This window comes from Bactrocera latifrons, unplaced genomic scaffold (genome assembly GCF_001853355.1).
Source record: "Bactrocera latifrons isolate USDA-ARS-PBARC rearing strain unplaced genomic scaffold, ASM185335v1 scaffold_187, whole genome shotgun sequence".
Classification (NCBI taxonomy): Eukaryota; Metazoa; Arthropoda; class Insecta; order Diptera; family Tephritidae; genus Bactrocera; species Bactrocera latifrons.
This window is the reverse complement of record NW_017535374.1, coordinates 107,311-121,050: the sequence shown is the minus strand read 5'-3', so window position 1 is coordinate 121,050 and position 13,740 is coordinate 107,311. Positions and strand designations below refer to the sequence as shown.

General features: G+C 30.6%; 1 protein-coding gene across 2 annotated transcripts in view; it reads right to left on the bottom strand.

Moving 5' to 3' along the window:
• The window catches only part of LOC108967402 (solute carrier family 25 member 36), a 30,358-nt gene extending 17,342 nt beyond the window's left edge, over positions 1-13,016 (bottom strand). The window contains exon 1 of one of the 2 annotated variants that reach the window (XM_018930786.1): positions 11,961-13,016. In XM_018930786.1, coding sequence (XP_018786331.1) covers positions 11,961-12,007 — 47 coding nt within the window. In that variant the 5' untranslated portion in view covers positions 12,008-13,016. The remainder of the gene's footprint in view (positions 1-11,960) is intronic. The other variant, XM_018930785.1, reaches the window with a different exon arrangement.
• Between the last annotated feature and the right edge of the window lie 724 nt (positions 13,017-13,740).

Here is a 13,740-nt window from a genome sequence, read left to right as displayed (position 1 = left end):
AAAAAATAATAATTTTTGTTTCAGATGGTAAGTACTCCTTCTTCCGATTTTATATGCAAATTTCCAGATGTAAAATTCAAATAGTTGTAATCGAAAAAAGTCCTTCGTTCAAGTATTTAAGAATTGTATCTCAAAGACCTGTCTAAAATTTCATGAAGATCGCTTGTGAGGTTCACCAGAAATATTGCCAACCGACTTCTAAATGACAGTTTCGAGAAAAACTCGTTTAAAGACGGCGCTTAGCCTACCGAGCCTCCAACGCACAAGTTCTCTGCTATATCTCCGAAACTACAATATTCAACTTGAAAATTAAAGCAAAAGATGTATTAAAGGTTGTCCATTTTGATTTTGATCGAACAGTTTCGATGGCAACTATATGCTATAGTAGTCCAACATGAATAATTTCTTCGGATTTGCCGCATTGCCTTGGACAATATTTTCGTGATATATCGTCAAATAAAAAAAAATTTCATTGAAGAACATGATTTTAATAGGTCAGTTTATGTGACAACTATAAATGTATATGCTATGCAGCACTGATATCGACGGTTACAAACAACAAACGATCAGCTCTTTGGGGAGAAGAGGATATGTGCAAAATTTCAGAGCGATATCTTAAAAACTGAAGTTCTTCATTACCGTATATACATATTTTTTCAGATGGACATGGCTAAATCCACTTAACTCGTCACGCTGAACGTTTGTGTATATGTATATATAACACAATTTACGGGGTCTCTGACAAATCTTTCTTAGTGTAACAAACTTCATGGCAAACTTAATATACTAAATTTCCATAAAACCATTTCAAATACTTTTAAAGTCGAGATTTACCAAGAAATTTGTGCAAATAATAATTTCAGAGGGTTGTTATTTACGACAGTAAACAAGAAATACGTTAAAATGGCCATTACAATAATAATTTTGTAATTTGTTTTTTTTGTCCCTACTTCAAGGTAAGAAATTCTCAATTAGCTTTACAAAAATATTAAAACCTGGACACGTTTCAAGTTTTTAGAGACAAGTTACAGCAAATACAACAAGGCAATAACAATTTCAAGGTTGTAAGTGTGCAAGGGAAAATATAAAATAAAATATTAAGGAAAAAATAAAAAAATAACAGAAATTTGAAAATAATATGGGTTTAGAAAAATATTAAAGGCATCCAGAAATAAAATACATATTACAATTACATGGAGATCATTTTATAAAAATGTCAATATTTTTTTTTTGCTTTTCAAACAAACTAAATCAGATTTACACTGGCGAATGCTCGAAAATTCTCAGCGATATGAATTATTTAATAATCGCTTGTTTACAATAAAGAATGTTTTACCCAAAAGAATGAGCAGAACGTTGAAAGATTTTCGGCAGACACTGCAATATATCTACGTAGATATAATATATGTTCGAATATACGAAAACAATTTGTGTGCATTGACACTTGATTAAATCAAATTTTAAACAAATTTACACACAAGTATTTCGGGTACTCATGTATGAACATACATATGTATGTATTTGTAGGTATGATTAAATACACAAAGAACGTGAATGAATCGCGTAAATACTTGCACTTGTACATATGTAAGCCTGTGCTGATAATTACATTGAACTAAGTCATTGTGCTAGAAAAAGTGTGTGACCCCGAAATGTGGCCGCGAGCATCAACATCTAGGAATGTGTGTGTGTAAGTTAGTATGAGAAAGCATTTCACAATAAAGAAGAAGCGATGAGCATTTGGAAAAAAAACATTGTGTCAACAAAATTGAAATATAATTAAAGAATAAGTAACTAAGTAGTTACTTATAAATTAAAAGAAGGGCTCAAATAATGTAAAAGGACACACTGAAAGTTACTGGGACGATTTTTCGTTTAAAGTTGCAACTCTAGTTGTTTGTTTGTTCGATTCGACACTCTTAAAGGTTTCAGCACTTACTAGTTATGCGTGATCTAAAGGAAAATGTAAGCCAATTTCAGAATACTCAGAACATTTTAACATACAAAATATTCAGCTCAGTCAAAAACTTTTTTGTGTGATTATTTAAATATTTATCTTGGTAAAAAATTGGAATCAAATCGCGAAAATTTGGGCGAGTATTTTTTACAGTAACTTAAAATATTCATTTAGGTCCAAAAGTGGAATTAAATTATTATTTTAGGATTATTTTTTATAGTAACTTAAAAGATTCATCTGAGTAAACAATTTTTTATACGAGTTTTTTTTACAGTAACTTAAAATATTCATTTAGGTCAAAAATTGGAATGAAATCGCAAATATTTGTTGTGCGATTATTTTTTTACAGTAACTTAAAATATTCATCTCGGTAAAAATTTTTTACAACTTTCGACGTGGATAAACTCAGCAACAGTGTATCGATGAACTGAATTAAATTTTTGGCTATTAAGCCCCTTCAAGGATTACAATATGCTTTGAAAAAGCATGAAGCGATTATATCGATGAAAAATATTTGTTTTTGTTCGTGATATATAATATGCAACTTTCGTAAAACAAGAAAAATAAACGGCCAAAACGATTTTAGTCGGAATATGAGATTAAAAAAATATAGATCAATTTCAGTTATTTTTTAACATAGTTGCCACTCATTTCGATCTTTGCTTTACACATATCTGAATAATTCGGGTACAAACTTAAATTCTATGGAAAGTTGGCGTGGTTCTTGTTCAATTTAAGCCTACTACTTTGTTTTTAAAATACAAAATTTAATATAACACTACATACCACCAAAATTAAGACTGATCTATTATACTGCCACAATATTTATTTATATGTATATACATACATACATATTTACACAAAAACAAACTTTGAAATTTAGAATCGCAAACAAAAACTGGAACTAATTAAAATCGTGTAAATTACATGAGCCTTTACTGCGAATAATAAATATCAAGGTGTCTAACTGGTAAACAAATAAAAGCAAATGCATTTGTCAATGATAAATCACACCCCCGAACCGGCGTCGTAATTGCAACACGAGGCGCGGCAGTGCAATGACACCACACATCAACAGCTGTGCCAGTAAACACTAATCGGACAAGCTAACCAAATTCGTGCGAATACAATATATACATGGTATATATGTATATACCTGGATGTATATTAGGGTGAGCCAGAAACTCTAAACACTTTTCAAAGCTGTTGAATATACGAGCGTGTTTTTTTAGAAAATTGTATACTACATATAAGCCGCTTTCTAAAATTATTTACACTAAACGCTTCAAAAGTTGTGGGATTTTTAATGAAAACTGATTTTTATAGGTTTGTTTTATGCGGAAACTTCGAATATCCACAAACACTTGTAACAAGTATGATAATAAAAAATTTCCCTTGGAGGGATATTTTCCCCTTGCAGAGGTATTTTTCTCTTGCAGGAATATTTTTCTCCTGTAGGGATATTTTTCCCTTCATATAATCTCATTTTAACTTCAAAAGCAAACATCCTTAAAAAGTATCCTAATAAAATTTTCACTTGCAGGGATATTTTTTCTCTTCATATAGGCTCATTTTAATTCATTAATTTGATGTATTAGTGTTTGACTCATCCTAATGTGATTATATATTTTGCCCAAATCGCACATGGTTAGGATTCACGCTCCTTTATTATCCGTAAATAAAAAAACTAACAAAACATGTTTGCCAAAGGCTATTTTAAAATTAATGATTACTTTATTAACTGCAGACAGAGCGATTTGACTTTTTATTTTGTTTTTTCAAGTAAACTTCGAAACCGTCTGCATAAATTTGTGGTTTGAGTTGTTATTATTGAGCGTTTTGAGCAAGGGAAATAATTTGAATTTGAAAACTGCTAACCTATTAAAAGCAGGGTGGTTAAATACATAGATAACGGAATAATTAAGAAGAAAACTGCTAACCTACTAAAAGCAGGGTGGTTAAATACATAGATAACGGAATAATTAAGAACAAAGAAGGGAACTAACAGCCCCAAGTTGATTAATCATTATCATAATTAAAAAAAAAAACATTTCGAAAAAAAAACATTTCGAAAATTTGTTTTTTTTTCAAAAATGGTAATTTTCCAGTTCTTGGATGGTATTGGAAAGAATTATTTTTTTCTTAAGAAGACACTTCCTCTTTTTTCGGTTCTTTGACGGTTATAAATACGTTCTATTTTAGAACCGATTGTAATGGAAAAAATTTGTTGACATTTATTATACATTTATCTGCTCAACTTTGCCGCACAGTGTATTTCAAAATGTACAATGTAATTATTTTTGGGAGCTGTTTTTGTTTTGAATGGTTTGTGTCGCCTCATCTTTCGTTCAATCATGAAATTCTTGCACATTTGCCAGTGGCCATTAATAGAAATAAAAGAGAAATAGATGCTGCTCGTTTGTGGCCATTTTTTTTTAAAGAAAACACAATTTTTAAACGAGAAAACGTTTCAATGTTGGTTTTCAAATGTGATAAATATTATTGTGTGCTTCTATTTGTCAGTAAACAATTCTTATTTATGTATGAACTAGTGTATGGATTTCAGATTTCAATTAAGACACAGGAATTTATACCGTTTTTAAATTGACGCACCAATTTTATATTGAAAAATTATTTCAATTTTTATTTATATATTACATTATACATTACAATTTATTTGTATATTACAATTATACATATGTATTCAAGTATATTTTCTTCAGGATATCTTCCAAGATTTGTTTTTCAGATTTCAAAAACATAGACGCCGCTTTGTGAGCTTATTTTGTATTTAAAAATTTACTTTTTAGTGATTTTTGTGGAAATTGGCTGAGTATTTTCAATACAATATGTAATTTTGAGGGTTATGTTTCAATTTTGAATACGGATTTCCAAACTTCTCATTTTCTTAGATTGATTTTTTTACCTTTTTGAATTTTAATTTTTTTCAGAGTTCTTAAAGTTTTACAGAGTAAACTGAAAACTCTGTAAAACTTTTTGGAAAATATTTAAAGTTTTAAGCTTAATATTTATTTTTGAGAGTTTTTAAAGTCTTGCAGAGAGTTTTCAGTTTTGTTTTTGGAAAAGATCTAATTTTTAAGTGTAATATTTGGTTTTAATTGTGAAAATTTAGATTTTTCAATTCTTTTGTTTTTGATTGAGGTATTTATACATACATATATTAAGTTTTTAATTCGTTATATATTTTAAAAGTGTGTTAAGTTTTTTTTTTGATATTTGAGGTTATGGACTTGAAACATTGAAGTTTCAATGATGGGTTTTGAATTTTATATTTTCGACTTGTCAATACCATGTATTACACATTTATTTATGATTTCGAAATATTAACATTTTTTAAATAAAGTAAAAAAAAATGAGTTCTCACGTTTTTAGATAAAAAGTAGACGAAATTCGATTAATTTTTAATGTAAATAAATTTATAATTGTATTTTTATTTTTATTGTAATTATTAGTTAGATACACTTAAAAAATTTAAAATCATTTAAATAAATTTTATAATTTTTCATCAATCTACTTAAAAACATTTATTAATAATTTTAATTACTCTAACTTAAGTCATCACCAAATATAGTAGTTATATATGTTTATATCGCCGTAAAAATCTTTGTATCAAATTGGCCTATTAAAAGTAATTTCCCTCTTGCATAATTTCATATATTATAATACTAGTTAAACAAAATAATATTAAAATTTTATTTGCAGCGCAATAACTGCATATGTATGTATATGAAGCGACAATATTTTTATAACGTGACTTTTACACATTAGATACATACATATATGAATAATTCATGACTATGTCACTTATGTTTACCCTTCGACTCGGTTGAACAGATACAAATAGTCACATTCTCTAAACACCACAACACTCGAGGGGAGACATACATATACATATGTATATTTTTATAGTATGTAAATAAAAATATATATATCAGAATATGCCCAGCGGGAAATACATAATGAGGTGGCCTAGGTGGGTCTTTTCGTAATAGAAAACTTTCATATTAGGTGCATTTCTCATAGCAGAAAAGATCTTTATCTTGATTTTGAACAGTCAGTTTGTATGACAGCTATTTAGTATGCTATAATGGTCCGATATGAAAGATTTCTTCGCTATTTCGGGAATAGTTTACGTAAAATTTCACTAAGCAAGCTTGGCAAATAAAAGGTTTCTATACAAGAACTTGCTGCAGTGGTTCAAAAACGACGATTTTGACAAATGACCCCCCGTTCCAGCGGTAGTCGGGTCTACGTAACCGGAACGGACCCGGATGTTTTATCCGATCAAGTACTGTTATATCGGCAAAATTCGCCGCTACAGTAACAACAACAAATGACCTCCATCTTTTTTTCTGGCGGATCAGAGGATGTGTGCAAAATTTCAGCTCACTATCTCAAAAAATGGAGGACTAGGTTCGAGACTATTTTTCTAAAATATCATACTTCAATAAAAAAAATTTATCACGAGTTTAAAAAATAAAAGTAAAAATAATAATAATATCCAATCTTCGTTATTGTCAAAATTTTCTAATGTACAATTTTTTTATTAATTTCATTTTTAATTTATTTTCATTTCATTTCATTTCATTTATATTCAATATGCATATTGAAATATATTCTTGAATCTACCAACACATTTGCATGACGGTCATTTACGATTATTTAAAAAATACACATTGGCAAATTGACAGGAGGCTCGTGCACTATGCTACTTGGGCAAATCGGACAAACATGCCCGTAGATAAGATTACTCGGCTCTTTTCCACCGATGTATGTACATATGAGTATGTGCAAAGTTCTTCAGATATTTACGCATGAATTTCAAGGACTTAGCTTAACAAACACGGCAGTTTTAAAAGTTATCTGCTAAAACGGAAATATTCTAGAATCTTAAACATTTTGAACGACATAAGAAAAATAAAAGTTGGTTAGTTAGGTTATTTTAGGCTAAAATTATGCATATTTATATTAAAGTTATGTACTGACTTACGTATTTATACAATATTGGCAAAATACAAAAAGACTTTTTCGACTACCCATATATCTAATCGTTTTATTCGCAAGTTTTTTCGTAATGGCTGGTATATGTAGTACATATGTACATACGAGTGAATATGTGTAAATTTAAAAATAAATTAAGAGTATATACTATGCATTGTTATTCAAATTTAATGTTTTCTCTGTGCGAATAAATCCCCGAATCGGTATTTTCACCGAAGGTCATTGTCTAATGATACTGTTTTCTTTTCTTCCTGATGCAGACGATAACAATTGGGATGTACTAGAAATTTCTAGTTAAGTAAGGTCAAGCGAATTTCAAACCAAAAAAAATTTGAAGTTATTCAACAATAAAAAAAATTCCAAATTAGATTTTTTTTTTCGCACTATTATGCTTTGATGATAAAATTCGAAGTAATTAATAAATGTATTACGACGAACAAATGTTTATATGAATAAAATAAATTCTCGAGTGCAAAATTTCAATATTTGTGTGCAAATTATGCTTTTTACCAGACCTTATGTCCATAAAACCACAATCACATTAAAATATATATATTTTTTCTCAATGTCTGGTCAGTTAAGCTTACCGTGCGATTCTGTACTGTGATACAGTATCAAGTCTCTAAATTTGACAGAGACAATTTTTGAGACTTGAGACGATTTTGCTATTTTGTAAGTGATAGTCACAAAACTCTACTACATTTCATTATTCAGAGATGTTTTATACTTGAATGAAAATAAATATGTCGATAACAAATATTAAATTTTCTATAACATAGTCAAAAAACATAATTATCAATAAAAATAAAACATATGTTGACTTTGTTTCATAATATTAACGAAATTTATGTAAAATTTAGTAGCTTACAAAATATAAAAAAACGACAATCGATTAATATCTATGGTGATCTCTATTCAGTATATTCAAAATGGCAGACAAAAGTTCTTTTTGGTTTTGTGACTTGCTAACTACCATTTCTGAAATTTGAGGCAATATTTTGAGACAAAAGCTAGAGACTGTTTAGTGAATAGTAACTAGTCACAATTTGAGATTTTACCATAAAATGTCTCAAATAGAGACTAGAGACTGGTTAAAGAATGCCGCTTTTAATCTATACACTTGTTATAAGCCCCTCTATGCCAGTCTGTGAAGTAGGTATAAACTAGGCAAGCGATTGAACTGCGCAGTCACGAAAAAGCTGACACATTAACATGCAAGCATACATACGTACATAAGCAGTTAATGAATGAAAGTCTTCATATAAAATTAAGTATTACCCATTTATATCCCTTACTACGGATGCATATTTCTACGCATTTTAATGTATTTATATAAATTTATAAATAAATTATGCGCCATCCACACAACAAAAAAATGTAAGCATTTGTATTATTATTTTATTTTTATTTCTTTGACTAAAAATAGCATAGTTGCCACAGAGTGGAAATTATAAATACATTATATACAATTGTATATATATTAATACTTATAATGTATGTATATTATACACACACAATATCTAATACATATGTATGTGGTATACAGCAAAATTGAAAACAATTTTTTGTATATCAACAAATAGGCCGAAAATAATGTATATGTATGTAAATCTAAAACATAAACAAAACAACCATTTACAGTTTGTTGCGAAGACGTGTGCAGCAGTAAAGTATTAAAGATGGTGAACAAAACAAAAAGGAAAAAAATTGTATTTTTTATAATTTATCGAGCAACCAAATCAAGTCGCTAAAATTAACAAAAAAAATAGACAAAATAAATTATATAACAAAACAAAACTGCAATATTTATTGTCAGAACTTTTTTTAAGTGTGTTTAATTGCTTTTTTTTTTATTTTTCACATTTCTATTACTTTGGGAATTTTCCACATATTTTTTCAAAAATAATGCACTTAAGTTAGCATTTAGTAAAAAATTTTAAAGTATTATTATTTTGTTATCAAATCTTATCAAATCAGTGAGTACTATGCTATTTATAACGCGTTAAAAGCAGACTAAATTATCTACAAGAGCACTTAGCACAGACTGCTTACAGACGGCATGTTTGGGTACCCCATACAAAGAATCTATCTAAAAAAAAAAATAAAAAAAATTGGTTACAATAAACCGATAGGAAGCATATTTACCGATTTATCAGATGAAAAAAAATTGCGCAACGAGCCAAATTATAATTAAGTATAAAATTATATATAAGTTTTAAGCGTTACACTTTGCTAACTGTTTACATAGATACACCAGTGCAGGGTGGCTGATGAAAGCCGCTACCAAAAAAAATTAAATAACTTTTTTCTATTTAATGAATCTGGTTAATTTTTTTTTATTTTGCAGATTGACTTTTACATTTAACAAAAAATGGATAACTGGGACACTGAAACAAGAATTTGGATTGTCCGCCGCTATCACGCCCTGGAGTCCGTAGTTTCGGTTCAATGAGAGTATAGGCGCACGTTTGGCGGCAATCCTCCGAGCAGATGGACCATAATGAGACTTGTAAATAATTTTGCCGAGCATGGGACAGTCAACAGAAGACCTTACCATCGAAACCCTTCAGTTCGAACGGAGGAAACAATCGCTGCTGTAGCTGCTGCCATACAAAACAAGAAGCTTATCTACTCAAATGGGTGTAAGCAGACATCATTACAGTCAATTATGCAAAAAGATTTGGACTTATTCCCATATAAAATTCAAATGGCCAACAAACTGAACGCTGCAGACTTGCCGATTTGGCCAGAAGATGCTTCAAATGGTGGAAGAGGATGGAAACATGTTGAACTGTCTTTTCATGTCTGACGAGGCCCATTTCGATTTAAACGGCAACATAAACAAACAAAATTGTCGAATATGGAGTGCTTCCGACTCACATATGATCCATGAGACGAAATTGCATCCACTTTGTGTCACAGTGTGGTGTGCAGTTTCATCACGCTGCATTGTCGGGCCCTACTTCTTCGAAGAAAACGGTCACACCGTTACGGTTACTGGAGACCGTTACTTTTTCTTTCAACTCTGTGTGGTTTCAGCAAGATGGTGCAGCTCCTCACATAGCCCAAMCTGTTATGACAGAATTGCGACGAAAATTTCCCAATAAGTTGATATCCAAAAACTCCACATTCCGTTGGCCACTCAGGTCGACTGACCTTACTGCACCTGACTTATTCTTGTGGGGTTATTGCAAACAGGAAGTCTACAAAACAAAACCAACAAATTTTCGGCCAACAAAAGAAACAATTGCGGCTATTCTTGTCTCAACTCTCCGAGCAGTAATGAACAACTTTTTGGTAAGATGCCGCACATGCACCAACGAGAAGGGGGGGCATTTAATTCCATCATTTTTAAAACTAATTAAGCTATATTTAATAAAATTGAATGAGCTTTAACATGAATAAAAGAAAAATGAATTCCATACACTGAAAAAAAAAATTATTTGAGTTTCTTAATGTAGCATAATTCATCAGCCACCCTGTACATGCATCTATGACAATTTACTTATGTGTTGAACACAATGCTCGCGACAGACTGCAGCAGCACGACAATGAACTGAAAACGGCGTTGTGAATCCTACTACTTGAACGTTTGTGAGAGGGCAGCAACATAACAATGGCCGGCATGTACACAAAACAACGAAGTTGTCCATTTTGCATGTACACAATTTCGATGTGGCCATACTAATACCTTGTACTTCAATGAAATTTTAATATTTTGTTCTAAGTGAAATTTTTTATGCAAAAAATAAGTAAATAGGTAAATTTATTTGTTTTAAATTATCAATTGTTATTATAAATGATGTAACAGAGATATTTTATGCTTTTATTTGTAAAATATCGTCAAGTTAGTTAGAGCTGTGAATAATTTTACATTTTACATATTTGTGGCATCACCACTCTACCTTATCTCTCTATCTTCCATTCTACTGTCAACTCTACTGCCGTCCTACTGTCGTTGGCAAAAATAGGATTAAATTGAAGTTAGGGAGAATGACAACTGTCGTGTAGTCGTGCAGCTGTCAAAATAGGTTCTTGCATAAGAACGTGTGTATTTTAATATTTGGCAGATGTCGTTCGCAGTCTGTAGCGAACATTGTGTTCAACACATTAGAGTGCGTAATTTTCACTCCCCTGCCAACAGCACACATTCTTCGATTTTCTTGACGTCAATATTATTGCTTTCAAATTAGTTTTTTTTAGAAAAAATTTCCTTATCTTTTCGCTTTCTATTATCAAGCTATTTTTGCAAATAAAAAACATAGCCTGCTTATCCCTAAAACGATGGCAGCACGTGAAACGGGCGTGTTCATTTATTTTTGCAATACATTAAATTAATTGCCTTATTTTTACTAATAAATTTTTAGAATAAAACTTTCTTTTTCTAAATAGCACGTCCAATTTGGAATAGTGTCACAGGTCACTTTTGCGATTTTTACTATAATTTTCGCTGATATTCCTAGCGACGTAATTGAGGGCACGTATTCCATACCCAACCCCCGCTATATCCCATATTGAACTATCATTATTAGTTTGAGTGGACGTGAAATATAATATTAAGCTATCAAATATTATCGTGTAGATTAGGTAAGGTTATGGCGGAGAGAAACACAGCAAAAGCGTAGCACCACAAAGTAGTTATAAAGAAATAATGTTAAGTAATAGTAATAATAAATAATGTGAGTGCAAGCTTACGCTGTTGCATCATTAATCGTTGATTATTATTTTTTCATTCTTTTCTGAAAATTAAAAATCATCTGCAATATGTTATTTCTGATAAGAACTTGTCAATAGGACTCCAAAAGGGGCAGACATATAATAAAAATACACTTGTGCAATTATAAATCATATTTATATGGTATGTATAAATTGGTAACTTTCCATTAGAATATACATACATATATGCTATATACATATATATGAGCACGTGAAATTTAAATAAGCCAATTATGTGAAATACGCAAATTGATAAAACACTTACCCGCCAGCAACTAAATGTATTATAGTGTCACGCTGATTCTGGGACATAATCACGCGAGAACTTTTTCCGCACTCCGCAAATGTATAATAAATTCAAATTTCAATACACAATTGAATAGAGAAAGCAAAATTGCCGGCGATGGCCGGTTTTTATAGCACTTCGTTGTCGTTCACAAACAATAAAAAAAAAATGGGTGGATACAAAGTATATAGTAGCAACTAGGACCGGCAAACAAAGCAACACGTTTTCGAAAACGTTTCCACTACTGTAGGTACTTTATTTCTAGTGGTTTGATATTGTGAAATTGTATTGCGTCGCTTCTAGCGGGGATCAGCCGACGACTGGTTACGATGACAGTGCCTACAACTCGTGCGCGTAAATATGATGGCAACCAAGCGTAGTAGCACACACACACAAACACACAATGTGCTTATTCGCAGCACTGCTTTACGAAATTGCAAAAATATAACTTATGCTCACGACTTGTTTGATAATGTAGCATGCGAGTAAATGGGGGGGCGGCTAAAAATACACAAAGAATTCACACCGTTAGGACGGGAGTACCGCCCGCTTCACGTACTGTGATTTCTTAACTTTTTCGTTTGATTCCGCTTTGAATTCAAGGAAAATTATTATTACACAAGCGATTGACGAAAAACACTTCTTCCTGCCGCACGCTTATGTAATGCACCCCTCACTAAAATACCGCTTAGCTGCACAGAAAGTTTTCGTGCCCCACTATTTTAATTAATTGCAAGACAGATTTTCTGTTAAAATTAATGAACTTTAGTTTAATTATGTATTAGTTGAACTTCAATTCGTCAGATTATTCTGGAAAGGTTGCAATTTCAGATCTGCTCAAAATGTTTGCACAACTGGTTTACGGTGACAAAAAATAAATGAATATTTTATGCAATTTTCTCTTCCTTCGCACGATTCGTTTCACTTCGTTTGATTCAGTGAATTTCTTTTATTGTTATATTTTTTCACTTTGGCACTTTAAGCGAAAATGTGTTCTATATTTTTGCGTTCTGCGTTTAACATCAACTCTCGACGACGGCGATTTTTCCATTGAAATAAATTGGAGCTTTCGTTCATAACAAACGGCAACATGACGTAACGCATAGTTATTTGTCAAAACGTTATGAGATAACGTAAGAAGAGATACTCAGTAACAGGGCAATTCATAATCAATGAGCGTGATAACATTTTCTGTTCAACTGTACATATTTGATTTTAACAATTTTAATTAATTAAATTTATAAATATGTAGAGTTCTACCAATGAAATTATTCAATTAATATTAATATAACTGCTTGGCTTTTAACAAATTCACGGCTTCTTAATAATTAAATATGCTTATTATGATTGATTGACGCGTTTATTTATGCACATACATATTTATGTCTGTAAATACATTTATTTTTTTGTTTCAATCTAATTAAATTTGTTATGTATGTTTATTTGTTAGCATATAATATTTTTTTCTATTTGCTGAAAACTTTTTCTGATTTAGCTTATATAATACTAGGTTGCTCTCTGCTTTTACGTATTTAAATAACTTAATGTAAATATTTTAAAAGTAAAAATAGTTTTATAAACTAAAAAGCAAGGCAGCGACATCTGTGCCAACTTTTAGCAAAGACATAACCCAACTTTACGTTACGACTACGTTAATTTCTTGTTTACGAATGTCATATTGAGCATTGAAAATAATAAACGGTTAATAAAAGGGACATGTGTTAAATGTCTGATAAGAAACAGAGAACGTATAAATTTT